Source organism: Heteronotia binoei, chromosome 4 (assembly GCF_032191835.1).
Source record: "Heteronotia binoei isolate CCM8104 ecotype False Entrance Well chromosome 4, APGP_CSIRO_Hbin_v1, whole genome shotgun sequence".
Classification (NCBI taxonomy): Eukaryota; Metazoa; Chordata; class Lepidosauria; order Squamata; family Gekkonidae; genus Heteronotia; species Heteronotia binoei.
The window spans coordinates 25,250,236-25,267,002 of record NC_083226.1 but is presented as its reverse complement, the minus strand read 5'-3'; the positions used below and the strand labels follow the sequence as shown (position 1 = coordinate 25,267,002).

The window sequence follows — 16,767 nt, the reverse complement described above, 5'->3', positions numbered from 1 at the left end:
AAACAGGCTACTACACACACAAATCAGTGCAAAAACCCACTACAGTTGGTACATCATGTTCCGAAACTGTGGCACGGTTGGGTGTATACCAATGTTCCCTCTAAACTGCAGAGTCTTGTGAGCAGAAATTCTACTTTGCGAGCTCCTGTCATTAAAGATGTGAGCTCCTGGCATTAAAATTGTGAGTTACTGCATAAATTAGTGTGCTCTGGGGCCATCCTTCCTGAGCTAAGACAAAACTGTGGGAGCTGGAGGCTCAAAAATTTGTGAGTTAGCTCACAGTAACTCACCTTAGAGGGAACACTGGTGTATATACCACAACCACACCCTAAGAAAATAAACTGCTGCTGGAAACAGAACAACATCCTGAAAATCAAAACTTCTTTCTTTTTGTAAAAAACACCCAAGCTTCTAGTCCTTAAGGCTAAAAAGTCAGTTCTGAAAGAATCTCAGAAGCTGGGGAGGGAGAGGAGTGCAGAGTGAAGAACATTTTGGACGGGGTGGAATTGGGGTTTCTTTGTGCTGCATAACTCCTTCTCCTTGACTGCAGAAGCAAAATTATATAAACCAGCATCAAATGTATGCAAGTGTACTTTATTTGCATGATGTATTCCAAAATCTAGGTTACTTTCACATAGCAAACCTGCAACAGAGAGAAATCTAGACCAATTCACAGCCACTTAAAACATTTTCTACAGGATCAACAAGTCCATGCCTACTTGTACAGACATGGCCATTCTTTCTAGAAAATGTGATGCAATAGTCCAGAATTTGTGTTTCGTCAATGGACAGGGGGTTTCAGGCAAGGTACAACCAAGCTATGCTACTCAGCATCAGATCCTGCCTTGTTTTACAGCAATTTCAAAGGCAGATATGGTTTAATTTGGGGGTCACAGCCTGCATGATTCTCCATGAAATCACTCACACCCTTATGGATGGTACAAGTCTAGTACTCCCAGCACCACAGCTTATTGTTGCCTTGGTAACTTCTCTTCCTCCCCAAATTCAGTCCATGTTAAGATTCCATGTTAACAATTTTGTGCTTAAGTTCTGCAGAAGCTACCTCTCAAAAGCTTATACCCCCAAAATCCTGTTGGTCTCTAAGGAGCTACTGGATTTGAATCTAACTGTTGTACTACAGACCAACCCAGCTACCCTTTGGTATGATAGTGCATGACAGCTCTGAAGTTCTTCAGGGAAACACAAATTTATCTGCCAGGAGTATGCTGCAGAAGATTCTAGGTCTAGGAGTGCATTCTCAGTTCACTGCCAGATATCCCTCGGGTTTTGCCATTGTTCCATGCAAAATGAGCATGCAACCTAGAACATGCACAGCAGTTTCCTTGAACATCGCACCACAGAGTAGTAATAGTGGTCATCAGTTATTCTAAAGTTATTCTTTCAGGAAAACCTGTCCACCTGTTCCTAATGCTTCTTAGCCAAAAGGCCATATCCTGTCTTTAAGAGAAGTTTTTCTCCCCTATAAAAAAGGCTACTGAAAGAAACTTAGCTATGTCGATGGTTAAGTTTTGTAATGAGCCATTTAAAGAGACATATCCTTCAGATCTCAGATGTTTAATCTAAATTCCTTACCCAAGGGATGATAGGTTTCTCTCTCAATTTATTGTACAGATGGCAGTATAACATTAAATGAATTAATGACTCTACCTGATTGGTATCACATTTATGTAAATATTTTTAAGTACTGTTCTGCCATTTTCACTGTCAGACGAGCATCACAACATACCAGTGTAAAAATTCTTCATATATTTATGCATTAGGAAATAAAAACATTTGGAAAGAGTAAAAGAGCATGGAAAGGACAAACCAATATAAAGTAGTAACTTCCAGTCAAAACAAGTAAGCTTCTTATTTACCAACCTAGTAAACTTATCATCTTGTCTAACCTGTAAAACCGACCTCGAGCAGTTAAACCTGTCTGCTATTACTGATCTTCTCTCACTGAGGAACCTGATAAGCTCCTGAAGAATCACAAAGTTACCCAGAATGCAGTGTTAAAACCATAGCTGGAGCATGGCTTCCTGAAAGCATCTGTCTGGCTGCTACTGGAAACAGAATAGACCAAGCTGGGCTCCTTATCTTCTTCTGACTAAGGCACTGAAACCAAGGTAGGGTTATCCAGTGAAGAGAGTGGTTGTGAGATTTTCTTGTTAAGTTCAGTGGGACAAAGAAAACGGGATGGAATTGGTCAGGACTTTTTTTTGTAGCAGGAACTCCTTTGCATATTAGGCCACACACCCCTGATGTAGCCAATCCTCCTGAAGCTTACAGTAGGCCTTGTACTAAAAACCCTGTAAGCTCTTGGAGGACTGGCTACATCAGGGGTGTGTGGCTTAATATGCAAATGAGTTCCTGCTACAAAAAAGCCCTTTAATTGGCAACTTTATTGCATGGTGGGGCACAACAAAAGGGGCCAACAAGAAACTCTGAGCCAAGCAGCCATGTTTCCTCATGGCTCATCTGAAAGGATTTCCATTAGCAGTAGCGACAGTTTGAAATTTGTGGGGATTCCCTCCGGATGTGCAAAATCTTGTAAAGTTTTGAGTTCTGTTTGGCAATTCATTCTTCTTTCTCACACTTAGCCTACTATCTGCAGGTCATGTCTCTGCACAGAACACAGGGAAAGGGCAAAAAACCACCCCCCGTCAGTTTTACTACATTTTTTTCTACTAGAAATTTGGGAACAACCCTTCTATTCATCACTAACTACCAGAGAAAAAAGACTGTTCAGCCCTGTGGGTAGAGCAGTTTCATTTTCTTAATTAGAGAAGTCCATTTTATGACAAATTCCCAAAGGTTCTTGCACAGAAAGCTTCAAAGAATTATCTTATTGCTGGTGTTTAGAAAACATACTCTAAATTTGGCTGAACTTCATGTGCACCCTATAATATCTGAGAATCTTACTGGCAGAACACAAAAGGACAACATCTGCTCCACTAACGCCACTTTGAAGGAACACAGGCAGTCGGTGGGGGGGGGGGGATACTAAACAAAGAGCAAGATCAAAATTGGAAAAGGTGGGTAGAGAAGCATTACTGCTCCTGAATCACAGAAGGGAAGTTCCTGCCAAAACTTTAGTCAAGTGGCTTGCATATTACCTGGCACAAAACGGAAGGTATATAAATTGCCATTATCTAGTTACAAGGCCCCTCTCATTGGGGTCAGGCAATTCGGTGGAAGAGGAAATGGACAGGTTTTACCTCTATGGTTGCTTTTTTATTTTAAGAAGATAAGAACTGTCCTGCTGAATCAGACCAGTGGTCCATCTAGTCAGGGAGAACCCGACACCCCAGGGCGCCCTAGGCTGACTCGCTGCCTGGCACCCCCCCCCACTCCGCGGCTCCCCTCCCCCCGCGCCTCCTCCTCCCTCCCTTCCCCACCGGCAGACCACCACATGTTAATTTCAACACACACACACCCGCGATTGGGAAAACCATGCTGCGGGGCCGTGCTCCCAGTCTGTCAGCAGCAGCGTCCTGAAAGGGCGGTCCCACAGCTGCTGAGCTAACTCCTCTCGATCATCCAGGAAGTGAGGAGGGGAGGAGTCAACAGCAGCGGGACTGCCCTTTCAGGACACTGCTCCTGACAGACTGGGAGCGCAGCCCCGCAGCCCGTTTTTTCCGATCGAGGGAGGGGGCACTTTGAAATTAACATGCAGTGGGGAAGGGAGGGAGGTGTAGGGGGGAGGGCTTTAGATAGCTGGAACATGGTGCTAAAGCTCGTTCCGGCTTTGAAATTAACATGTGGTGGGGAAAGGAGGGAGGAAGGAGGCGGGTGGGGGGCAAATTAGGCGGTTGCCGGGGGGGGGAGGCTGATTTTGCCGCCCATGCCCTGCCGGCGCCCTAGGCAACCGCCTAGTTTGCCTAGCAGGGGAGCCGGCCCCGCATCTAGTCCAGCATCCTGTCTCACACAGTGGCCAATCAGTTCCTCTGGAAGGACAACAACAGGGCAGAGGCCTCCTGGCTCTAGGATTCAGAGGTTTAGTGCCTCTGGATGTAGAGATTCCCCTCTGTCGCCATAGCTAGTAGCCACCGACAGACTTCTCCTCCACAAATCTGTCTAATCTTTTTTTAAAGCTTCTTATTCCTGTGGCCCTCTATGTTTTCTGGCAGCAAACTGCACATTTTAATTACTCTCTGCGGTAAAGCTTCATTTCCTTATTTGGCCTCCCTTGAGCTGAACATCAGTCGCTTTTTGTTGAAAGTGCAGGCACAAGCTCGAAACTATCCATGGGGTTGGGGGCCAATGTTCCCTCTAAGTTGCAGAGTCTTGTGAGCAAAAGTTCTACTTTGTGAGCTACTGGTATTAAACTTGTGAGCTACTGCATACATTAGTGTGCTCTGGGGCAATTTTTCCTGAGTTAAGACAAAAATGTGTGAGCTGGAGACTAAAAATCTGTGAGCTGGCTCACGCTAACTGAGCGTAGAGGGAACACTGGTGAGGGCCTAAATTTCCCACTTCCACTGCAGACCTAACCAGTGCCCGAAGAGAAACTGTGTCCCATCACAACTATTTATTGTTTATTTTTAAAAATATATCCATACCCCACCTTTCCTCATGGTTGAAGGAGGCTTACAATAATAATAAAAAAGGCCAAAAAAATTCCAGGAGCAGGCAGCTGGTAATCCAAACCTCACTTAAGAACATAAGAGAAGCCATGTTGGATCAGGCCAATGGCCCATCCAGTCCAACACTCTGTATCACAGTGGCCAAATACACACACACACATGCACACACTGTGGCTAATAGCCACTGATGGACCTCTGCTCCATATTTTTATCTAACCCCCTCTTGAAGCTGGCTATGCTTGTAGCCGCCACCACCTCCTGTGGCAGTGAATTCCACATGTTAATCACCCTTTGGGTGAAGAAGTACCTCCTTTTATCCGTTCTAACCCGACTGCTCAGCAATTTCATTGAATGCCCACGACTTCTTGTATTGTGAGAAACAGAGAAAAGTACTTCTTTCTCTACCTTCTCCACCCCATGCATAATCTTGTAAACCTCTATCATGTCACCCCGCAGTCGACGTTTCTCCAAGCTAAAGAGCCCCAAGCGTTTTAACCTTTCTTCATAGGGAAAGTGTTCCAAACCTGTAATCATTCTAGTTGCCCTTTTCTGCACTTTCTTCAATGCTATAATATCCTTTTTGAGGTGCGGTGACCAGAATTGCACACAGTACTCCAAATGAGACCGCACCATTGATTTATACAGGGGCATTATGATACTGGCTGATTTGTTTTCAGTTCCCTTCCTAATAATACCCAGCATGGCATTGGCCTTTTTTATTGCAATCCCATACTGTCTTGACATTTTCAGTGAGTTATCTACCACGACCCCAAGATCTCTCTCTTGGTCAGTCTCTGCCAGTTCACACCCCATCAACTTGTATTTGTAGCTGGGATTCTTGGCCCCAATGTGCATTACTTTGCATTTGCCACATTGAACCGCATCTGCCATGTTGATGCCCACTCACCCAGCCTCAACAAATCCCTTTGGAGTTTCTCACAATCCTCTTTGGTTCTTACCACCCTGAACAATTTAGTGTCATCCACAAACTTGGCCATTTCACTGCTTACTCTCAACTCCAAATCATTTATGAACAAGTTAAAGAGCATGGGACCCAGTACTGAGCCCTGCGGCACTCCACTGCTTACCGTCCTCTACTGCGAAGACTGCCCATTTATACTCACTCTCTGCTTCCTATTAATTAGCCAGATTTTGATCCATAAGAGGACTTCTTCGGGGAGCCCCATTACCCAGAAAAGGAGCTATGATGGAGCCCGACAACCACCCCAAGTGATGAGATAGATAGAAGATGGGCTCCCTTTAGACTACAGTAGGTGCCAGGGCTTTTTTTGTAGCAGGAACTCCTTTGCATATTAGGCCAAACCTTCCTGATGCAGCCAATCCTCTTGGAGCTTACAGCAGGCCCTGTACTAAGAGTCCTGTAAGCTCTTGGAGGATTGGCTACATCAGAGGTGTGTGGCCTAGTATGCAAAGGAGTGCAAAAAAAGCCCTGGTAGGTACACAGGGACACATGGAAGGAGACAGTCTTTCAAATATCTTGTCCCAGGTCATGAAGGGCTTTGAAGGTCATAACAGCATTATATTACAGTCCACCTGCCTTATTCCATAAACACAACGAAAGTCTTTAGGAACAAAGGTCCAACAACCCCACCTCCTTCAGTTTCTGCTCCTGCTATCTATGGCTAGGAAGTTTCTTTTCCTTTAGGGGGGTAATTCAAAGATGCAGTTTCCAGCCATAAGCCCAAGTAAAGCCAGAACCGTGTTACGTTGGTTCAACTGTTCAAGTAGCTCTACTCCATACCCATTCAGTATCTTCTCATGTGTACTTACGTTCAAAGCATTCTTCGCAGCTTCTGCTTCCGAGCGACTGTCAAAACTAACAAAGCCCACAGGCTGGAACAGAAGAGAGAAAAAAGGAAGTCTGGAGGTTTCTCAAGAACTTCGATATAATGGAGACATGCACTTTGGAGCTCCTTACCTTACGTTACATTACAGCCGCAACTTTGATCCACTGATCAAACAGCTGGACCAACTGAACTGTGGAGGGCTAATTATACTGAGTGGGCAATTGCACGGTCAAGGCATCCATTGTCCAAGGCGATTTTGTTGGTGGCAATAGGTAATTAAACAAAAGCACTGAAGTCGGCTTTTCCTCCTAACAATAAACAGTAGGTTTTTATTTATTCAGTGGTATATTATTTTTCACTCACTATCATGAGTGCCAATTTTGTAATATGCAGATTTATTTAGTCAATTAATTAAGAGGCAAAACCCACAAATTATTCAGTTGGATAACTATGCTACAACATTATAATACGATTGGGCAAACATATTGTTTAGTGTCAATTAAATATATTTGAAGGCAGCTCTTTGATGCATTTGGACACCACATGAAATGATGGTTCAAGCAAGGAACTTTGGTAACTAACATGTAACAAATCCTGGTTTGATTTAACATAAGTAACAAATTCCGGATTGATATAAACCCCAGAGCCCTTGCTTCATCCCTCTTCCACATTTCTAAGGAGAGAAGATATATCCCACAGTCTATATGGCCACACAGTTACAAGAGACGATGCTTATTCAGTTCAGACATCACAAAAAACAACAACCATGATTAGTAAAAACTCTGGTTAACAAACCAGATAACAAAATCCAGGTATGCCAAGAACCACCAAAGGCCACTAAACAGAGATCTCGGGATCTCCCCCACAACACCAAAATCCAGCCCAAACATTAAAAAGTGAATAACATGATTTGGCTTGCTCCATGGCTTCCCCAAGTTGACCAGGTTTCTCCAAAATGTGTCCTTCTCACCCCTCCTTTTGGTAGAACTCACAAGCTCTGGTTTGAAATATTACTGGGTGCTAATCAACGACTCCAGTTTTAGTTGGCCGTCTATATCCAGATGTCACAACTAACTGGAGTTTCATCAATCCACCGCATATCAGGATGTCTAAGTGCATTCAGGATGTAGCAGCTTCTCATACTTTGCTAATCTCAGCTAAACTCCACCACGGGCAATACTTTCAGTGAGAATAGTAAGATATTTACACTTGAGACTACACTCTTATAGCCCTGGTTAGGTTGCCTAGTGGCAGAGTAGACGTGACTGTATGTCAGCCATAGAAAAGAACAAAAAGAACAAAAGACTTTTTGAAGCGTTTCTTGTTCTTGAAGGTAAAGAGGGTACACTGACTGATGAGTGATTTCTGTCCCACTGGATCCGCAAGCATGACTCAGTTCCAGTTCCTTGTTTCCTTCAATGGAAGGGAATCCCTGTTGAGTTCTGAAAGTTTCGAAGCCGATAAAAGCTTGAAGTAAAAAGTTTATGGGATAGATAAACAACATCCCTCACGACGACAGGAAAAATGGTTCATATAAAGATTGAAAAGATATCTAATGAAGTACAGCCTAAGAAATTCCTAATGAAATGTTCTCAAGAAACCAAAATCCTGCCCTTGCCAGTGTAGACCTCCCAGAATTCTGAGTGAAGAATACCTTTCTTACTGCTGAAAAACAGGAATTCTAATGGGATGGCCAGTGTTTCATTCTCACTAGGAGGAGGAGAACATCTTAACTGATGGGATGTTAAAAAGAAGTTCCATCAAAGATGGGATTGTGTCTGATGAGGACAGGATCATACAACCTATTGCAGAAGCTGGATCACTCAAGGACAGGGCTTTTTTTGGAGCAGAAACTCCTTTGCATATTAGGCCATGAAAATGTCAAGACTGTGTGTGACTGCAATAAAAAAGGCCAATGCCATACTGGGAATTATTAGGAAGGGAACTGAAAACAAATCAGCCAGTATCATAATGCCCCTGTATAAATCGATGGTGTGGTCTCATTTGGAATACTGTGTACAATTCTGGTCACCGCACCACAAAAAAGATATTATAGCATTGGAAAAAGTCCAGAAAAGGGCAACTAGAATGATTAAAGGTTTGGAACACTTTTCCTATGAAGAAAGGTTGAAACACTTGGGACTCTTTAGCTTGGAGAAACGTCGACTGCAGAGTGACATGAGAGAGGTTTACAAGATTATGCATGGGATGGAGAAAGTAGAGAAAGAAGTACTTTTCTCCCTTTCTCACAATACAACAACTCGTGGGCATTCAATGAAATTGCTGAGCAGTCAGGTTAGAATGGATAAAAGGAAGTATTTCTCACCCAAAAGGTGATTAACATGTGGAATTTACTGCCACAGGAGGTGGTGGTAGCTACAAGCATAGCCAGCTTCAAGAGAAGATTGGATAAAAATATGGAGCAGAGGTCCATCAGCAGCTATTAGCCACAGCATATTGTTGGAACTGTCTGGGGCAGTACTGTTGGTGCTTTGGGGGGGGGGGGGGGCAAAAGGGCTTCTTGCCCCACTTGTGAACCTCCTGATGGCACTTGGGAGGTTTTTTTGGCCACTGTGTGACAGTGTTGGACTGGATGGACCACTGGCCTGATCCAACATGGCTTCTCTTATGTTCTTAGGCCATACACCCCTGATGAAGCCAATCCTTACAGGGCTCTTAGTACAGGGCCTACTGTAAGCTCCAGGAGGATTGGCTACATCGGGGTGTGTGGCCTAATATACAAAGGGGCTCCTGCTACAAATAAAGCCCTGCTCAAGGAAATCTATTCTGTAACGATCGATAAATATTGAGGCTGAAGCCCACGTTGTAGTTTTCCATTAATGTATTCACGTCAAATGGCATTGAGGCCTCCACACAGTCCATCCCTGGCTTCCCTTGCCTGTTGTAAAATAGTATTACATGTGAACTGATCCCTCCACTCAAGGTAGACTTGCAATGGAATCCTAAACTGAGTTACACTCTTAGTTCATAAGGGTGAAACACTGCTTAGGGCAGAGGTGTCAGACTTGTTTATTGACATAAATGTCACTTTGCCAGGTCGGGCCACGTGTGCCATAAATGTAGTGCCAGGTGCAGGAGATATAAACTCTATAGAGGACCCAGGCAAACCCAATAAATGATATTAATTTTTATTCAAAATACAAGCATGCTTAAAACATTAACACTATTACAGCGCTTCCTTAAAGTATCTCCCTGATGTCCACTTTCCCATTTCCACTGCCCATTACTCATTAGCCCTGGGACATAATGTAATCTGTCATTTACTTGCGGGCCGGATAAGAGCCCTGAATGGGCCAGTTCCATCCCACAGGTCTTATGTTTGACACCCCTGGCTTAGGGTATCAGAGTGGTACTAAGGATGTCCACTTAATGCATCTGATGAAATGAGCTCTGCCTCACAAAAACTGGTACTGGAATAAATGTAGATGCCATTAGACCTCATTTTTTTCATTCTGTACATATAAAAGGCACAGAACTCTGGACAAACAAAAGCCCTAGCTTGGAAACCTGACAAGTCTAGGTTAACTATTGTTAAAAATTGCAGCCTGAGCAATAAGAATTTCCAAGAAACTTCTCAGCTGGTTCAAAGTGTGGTGATGAAAGAGTCTGCAAGACCAAGTGAAGATGCCAAATTGGAAAACTGTGAATCAACAGAGGGTGCCACCCCGCCCCCACCCTCCACAGAAGCTTTCGAATGTTGCTGCCTGGAATTAGTACTTCCTACATGTGTCTTAAGATGACTGACAAAGGGGCTACTTGTTTCTTTAGAGCAGGGGTCCTTAACCTTTTTGAGTCTATGGGCATCTCTGGAATTCTGATAGAGCGTGGTGGGCACAGCTACAAAACTGGCTGCCATAAAATGGCTGCCGCATGAAGTGCAGTCAGCCACAAAATGGCTGCTGCAGCTTACCTGGAATTGCACTGTGGAGATCCTTATGCTATTGTAGTGGCTGCTCCCAAAGCAACATTTGTAAAAATCTGCATAGCCAATTAAATCTCCAGTGGCCAATCAGAAGCCTTGCTGGGAAAAAGTCTCACCTGGCAACCTCTCACTTTCTAAAAACAATTGGCGGGTACCAGAAAAGGTATCAGCAAGCACCGTGGATTCCATGTTGGGCATTCCTCCTTTAGACCATTTGGGTGAAGATCCTGACACCCATCTGCAGAAAGGTCATAACTTGAAGGAGAGCACAATTCAATGCATGTGATAACTTCCTCCTGGTCCACCAGATGAGTACTGTCCAATCAGCATCTCAGATGGGAAGTGGCAGAAGATTTAAAGAAAGCTAACAGGAACTTTTGGGACACCTTTTGTTCCCAACCTCCAGGCCTCATGAAGAAAAACAGACGCCAGGCAGCTAATTTATGTTGTATATTTTCTTCTTCCTGCACTGCTGTCCCTGCACAGGTTCTTGACGTTGTGCCCCTCAGCCCTAGAAGCTGGCATCCATCATTACTTGTAAGATAGACTAAATCTGGAAAGCTTTCCCCTTGGACAGAGAGACACTGGATGTCCACCAGTTCACCCTGTGTCTAACTAGAACAGGAACCAAGATGCAGTTTGATGTAGTGGCTAAGTGTGCGGACTGTTATCCGAGAGAACTGGGTTCGATTCTCCCCTCCTCCACTTGTAGCTACTAGAATGGCCTTGGGTCAGTCATAGCTCTTGCAAAGTTGTCCTTGAAACAGCAGCATCTGGGAAAGCTCTCTCAGTCCCATCCACATCACAGGGTGTCTGTTGTGGGGGAGGAAGGTAAAGGAGATTGTAAGCCACTCTGAAACTCTGAGATTCAGAGTGAAGGGAGGGATACACATCCAGTATCTTCTTCTTCTATTTGCGTGCAACATCTTCCTGAAAGGAAAGTAAGATCCACTATGCCTTGCCTCCAGGACTGAAGAGAGGAAATACCCACAATGCACTCCTCCTTCAAGTGAGAATGCCTACCTGATTGATAGATACGTTACAAAGAGTTGTTTGAAGTCTTCCTAGACCACCATGATTGTATCTTCTTATCCTAATGAGCTGGATACTCCATTTGTGGTATATGCACAAGGCAGTCTAGTGGTTTGTGAAGGTTCTTTCCATAGCTCCTGCACTATCTCCAACAAACAACCCTATTGCAAGCACATACACCCCTACTCTTTCCTACTAATACTACTAAGCAATCCTTCCTCTCTTCAGCTTAAAGATCCCCGTAGCCTGCATGGTCCCTACATTCTCCTCTTGAACTGAGTTTCAACTTTCACATGCTAGAAAAGAGGGAAGGACAGAAAGGCCGAGAGCTGGGCCCAGACACAAAGGACATTTAGGCCAAACCTGGTCTTCTTCCAACATCAGAGAGAACGGGCTGGACACAGCATTTTCCCTTATAAGATGAAAGTAAATTTCACTGCTCTTCTCTCTTGTTTAGTAGAAATAATCCAACCCAGGACTTCTAATAACCAAGAGGGCTAATATTAATTCCAGAGGTATTAAGGGTGCTATTATTACTGGATCACATAATATAAGCAAAAGAATTGGATTAAAAACTGTGATATGAGGCATAGTACCCCCTGTACTGAAAAGTAAACAAGTCTGGTATCTCTGATATCAGAATTTTGCTTTTGTTTTCCAAAGTTACATGTCAAATCAGATTCCAGAAGACTCTGGGACAGATGATAGGAAAAGCCAACCTCCAGATAAACCAAAATAACATACATTGGCCAATTATTCTGAGACAGGCTAAATGCCACAAAGAGATTTCTGGTGCTGAGACACTGCCAAACTTTTATACTGGCGGCCTGTTTAAGAATCTCTCATATATAAAATATACATTGGTGATGTGTAGTGATGGTGATGGAAGATTAACATCTTCCAAACGTGGATTATGCTTACCTGTTTAGATGTGAGTTTAATAAGAGAGCCTTCATATCCCTGCAAGAAGAAATAAAAATTACATTCTGGCCAAGAAAACATTTAAGCAAGTTCCTAGATAAATAAATATGAATATATAAATACAATTTGCCATGGCTATGCACTCCTGACCGAAGTTATACCCTTCAAAGACCACCAGAGTGAGTTTAGGACTGCACTGAGAGTGACATCACCCGGCTAAAAGACAACTTTTAGAAAAAGGAAATTAAATTTGGCATATTAAGACACTATTCTCTCTTTTTATCCAAAGCCTTATGATATACAAAAAGTTAACTCTACAAAAGTTAAACCAGCATGGTTTAAATTCATTATTGCTAGAAACGCATGTTATGGGTTATTACGGTTTAAGAAAATTGTCAAACAAAAATAATAAAGCTCTTTCAATCTGGGAAGGATTAAACTTCATGTAATTCCACACTGTAGCACTTTGGTTCCAAATCACTATCAATCATTCATACCGATCTACCCAAAGCAGCAGGACCACATGGTATTTTCTTTCTTCTGCAGATGAAGGAATCGCATGCTTTTTATTTTATTTATTTATTCTTGCTTTTTAGCCAAAACACAGCTCTCACAAAAATCAAAATCAAATACAAATGACAATTAAAGTTCAATATATGTAACAGTTGGCTTCAATATCCTGTGAAAATATGGCCTGAGTCTTCAGAGCTGACTATTTACCTCACAAGACCAAAAATCCTCAACATGGTGGCCACAGAGGGCCAGAGTAAAAGTTGGAACAACCTGGGATGAGCAGTAACACAGCAGTGCAGTGTATTAAGGGCACTCTAGAACAATATTTTGGAAATCAAAATGCAGAAATATCACACATTTATTAAATTTCCAGGTCAAAATGCAGGGATTCCTTACAGACACTTGAAAACAATATTTTAGAAATGGAAACACTGAAATGACACTATTTTATTTACCCTTTCTCAGCCAAATGTCTTCAGAACAGCATGAGTCAGGACAGAATGGCCACTAAATAAATAATGTTGAAGAAAACTGTGGTATGTGTTAATGACTCTACAAACAATTGAAAACCATATTTAGAAATAAAAACACTGAAATTTCACTTTTTATTCGTAGAGTTGCCAGCTCTGAGCTGGTAAAACTCCTGGAGATATGGGGAGTCTGGGGAGCATAGAGTTTTTGGAAGAAAGGGACCTTTTTGGAAGACAGGGAATAGTACCACAGAATCCATACCAAACCTTTAATGGCATAACAGTTGCAAATGAAAACACGCAGAATATAAAAAAATTAAACATTGGAGATAAAATCAAAAAGAAACCGAGATTACAAATGCATTACCACAGAATCTATCCTCCAAAGCTACCATTTTCTCCAGGGGAACTAACCTATGTGATCTGGACAGCAGAAGTAGTAGAAGTAGAAGTAGTAGTAGAAGGAGGAGGAGGAGGAGATTGGAGTTATACCCCGCCTTTCCCTAGCCAAAGGAGTCACAGAGCGGTTTACAAATCTCCTTTCCCTCCCCACAACAGACACCCTGTGAGGTAGGTGGGGCTAAGAAAGCTCTCCCAGAACTGCTCGTGAGCAGAACGGCCTTGAGAGAACTTGCGGCTCACCCAAGGTCACATCAGCAGGTGTATTTGGAGGAGTGAGGAATCAAACCTGTTGTAGTGGTTAAGCGCTCTTAACCACTACACCAAACTGGCTCTAAAGGGTACAGGAAGAGAATGAAGAGTCACAAAGACTTCTTTGTCTCCCAGGTTAGACAAAGAGAGGCATTAAGAAGATAACACACATACATACATACACACACACACACACACACACACACACACACACACACCTAGAGCAAAGTAGCAATCCCCAGTATCCAGGTATGCTGAGTTGCCTTGTTCCAACAAAGGCATTACATCATTTCAGTATTCATTTATAAAATATTGTTCTAAAGTATATGTAATACATTTCACTGATCTTTGTGGTACTATTGTCTGTTTAATGCCTGTTCCAGACTGTACCAGGGTATTTGGGAAAGACTTCATAAAAGTATGAGACTTCCATGGTCATTTCTAAAATATTGTTCTCCGATGTCTGCAACACATCCCAGGGGTTTTTTTTTGCAATAAAGCTTTATATTTAGGTCCTGTTCCAGAGTGTTCCAGAGGCATTATGGTCAGGAAAGAGTTAATAAAAGTGCAAGAGTTCCAAGTTTTCATTTCTAAAATATTGTTCTTGAGTGACTGCAACACACCCCATTGTTTTTTGTGATACTACTGTTTGTTTAATGTCCATTCCTGGATGTTTGGGACACATTTTGGTTGCGAAAGGGTTAATAAAGGCATGAGAGATCTGTGTTTTGATTTCTAAAACATTGTTCTCCGGTATCTGTAACACATCCCACTTCTTTTTTTTTTTGCAGTTTCTTTTTTTTTTTTTGCAGTTTGTTTAGCACCTGTTATGGGGTGTTTTGGAGGCATTTTGGCCTGGAAAGGGCTAATAAAAATGCAAACGAGTTCCACTTGAGAATATTGTTCTCAAGTGTCTGCAATGCATCCCACTGTTTTGTTTGTTTTCTAAACTATTGTTTATTTAATGCTGTTTCAGTCAGGAACATTTTAGCCTGGAAAGGGTTAATAAAAGAGTGAGAGTTCCTTGTTTCATTTCCAAAATATTGTTCTCAAGTCTCTGCAATGCATCACAGAGTTTTTAGGATACTATTGTTTGTTTAAGGCCTGTTCCATCCTGTTCCACATGCATTCTGACCTGGAAAGGGTTAATAAAACTGTGAGAGTTCCATGTTTCATTTCCAAAATATTGTTCTTGTGTGTCTGTAATGCATCCCACTACTTTTTGCAGTAATACTGTTTGTTTAAGGCCCATTCCAGCTTTTACTGTACCCCCTCCCCTAAAAGCTTCAGTTAGGGTTGCTAGGTCCCCTCACTATTGTAGCAGGAGGATTGGCGGGGGGGTGGAAATTATATCATGTTGGCAACGTCGCATGCAACACTCTGGATATTGGGCAAAACTCTATGGCAATGGTGGCGAACCTATGGCATGGGTGCCAGAGGTGGCACTCAGAGCCCTCTCTGTGGGCACGTGCACTCCCTCATCCCCCACCCCCCACACGAGGCTCTGGAGTCATATCTCATATCCACCAGACATGAAGGCTCTGGAGTCACATCCCTCACCCCCCCCCCCTCAAGGCTCTGGAGTCAAGCTCCCCCTCTCCACAAACTCAAGCTCCTTCCCCCAAATCTCCAGGTATTTTCCAACCCAAACCTGGCAACCCTAACTGGTCCTCCTTCAGAGAGACAACAGGGCACTCCAACCTTTTTGAGCTCATGGGCACCTTTGGAATTCTGACGTGGGGCGGTGGGTGCAACCACAATGCAGCCCCAAGGACAACACACAGAGGAAAATTCCTTGCAAGTGTTTGGCAGTTTTAGGGAGGAGGTTAGATGGGACTCACTACAGCAGGGGTGGCCAAACTTGCTTAACATAAGAATTAATGTCAGATGTGTGAGAGCCACCAGACATGAATGTCAGATGTCTGAGAGAAGGAAGGAAGGAAAATAGGTGGGGAGGGAGAGAGAGGTGGAAAGAAAGCAACTTGAACTTTAAATGCATTCTCCAAGCCACTGGCTGGCTTGGCTTGAAGAAGTGGTTTACAGAGACAAATGCCTTCTATGGTGGGGGCTTCAAGAGCCACACAATGTGTGTGAAAGAGCCACATGTGGCTCTCGAGCCACAGTTTGGCCATCCCTGCACTAGAGAGATGGGTATAAGGCAGCTTCACATTTTCATGTGGCCAAGACCTGATTGCATTTCATATTTCAAAACTGTTGTGGCACGGTTCAAGCCAAAGGGAAGAAGACAGCATGGGTGTGTGGGGATGGGGTGGGGGAGAAGAAATCAGGACCTTGAATCAAGCACGTTTTTTGGAAGGGATTTATTACAGGAAATGTTGGATCCCACTAATCTGGCAGAAACAGTGGCTGGGATAACCTCTGGTTTAGGAGTGGAAAGGGAAGAACTGCAGGCTTCCATACCATGCTTCTGATAGCAGTATATGAACAGAGCTCTTTCAAGCTACAGAGAGACCATAAGGCAAATTGTTGATAAACTGTTTTTGAACTGTTGCACTGCTGTTCTGGTTTTCCAGTACTTCCCTGACAAGTGCTTGTCCAGTTGCTGCTTAGTGACTGCCAGTGAGGGGGTCGATTGCACTGTTGAACAACTCTTACTGTTAAAAAGTTTTTCCTATGCCAGTTCTCTCCTCTGCTGCCAGCAGGAACAGCTCCCTGCCCTCCTCCAAGTGGCAGCCCTTCTAATACTTCAAAAGAGCAATCATGTCTCCTCCCTCAACCTCCTCTTCTCCAGACTGATTATCCCCAAGTCCCTTAGCCTTTCCTCATTGGGCTTGCTCTCCATGGTTTCTCAGAAGTAATCTACAGTGAGCACTGTGGCA

At 43.3% G+C, this 16,767-nt stretch overlaps 1 protein-coding gene across 2 annotated transcripts in view; it reads right to left on the bottom strand.

The window, feature by feature from the left end:
- The window catches only part of RBPMS (RNA binding protein, mRNA processing factor), a 129,491-nt gene that overhangs the window by 47,363 nt on the left and 65,361 nt on the right, over nt 1–16,767 (bottom strand). For both annotated transcript variants that reach the window (XM_060236965.1, XM_060236964.1), the window contains exons 3-4: nt 12,294–12,332; nt 6,381–6,443 (exon numbers count right to left, since the gene is read on the bottom strand). In XM_060236965.1, the coding sequence (XP_060092948.1) occupies nt 6,381–6,443; nt 12,294–12,332 (102 nt within the window). The remainder of the gene's footprint in view (nt 1–6,380; nt 6,444–12,293; nt 12,333–16,767) is intronic.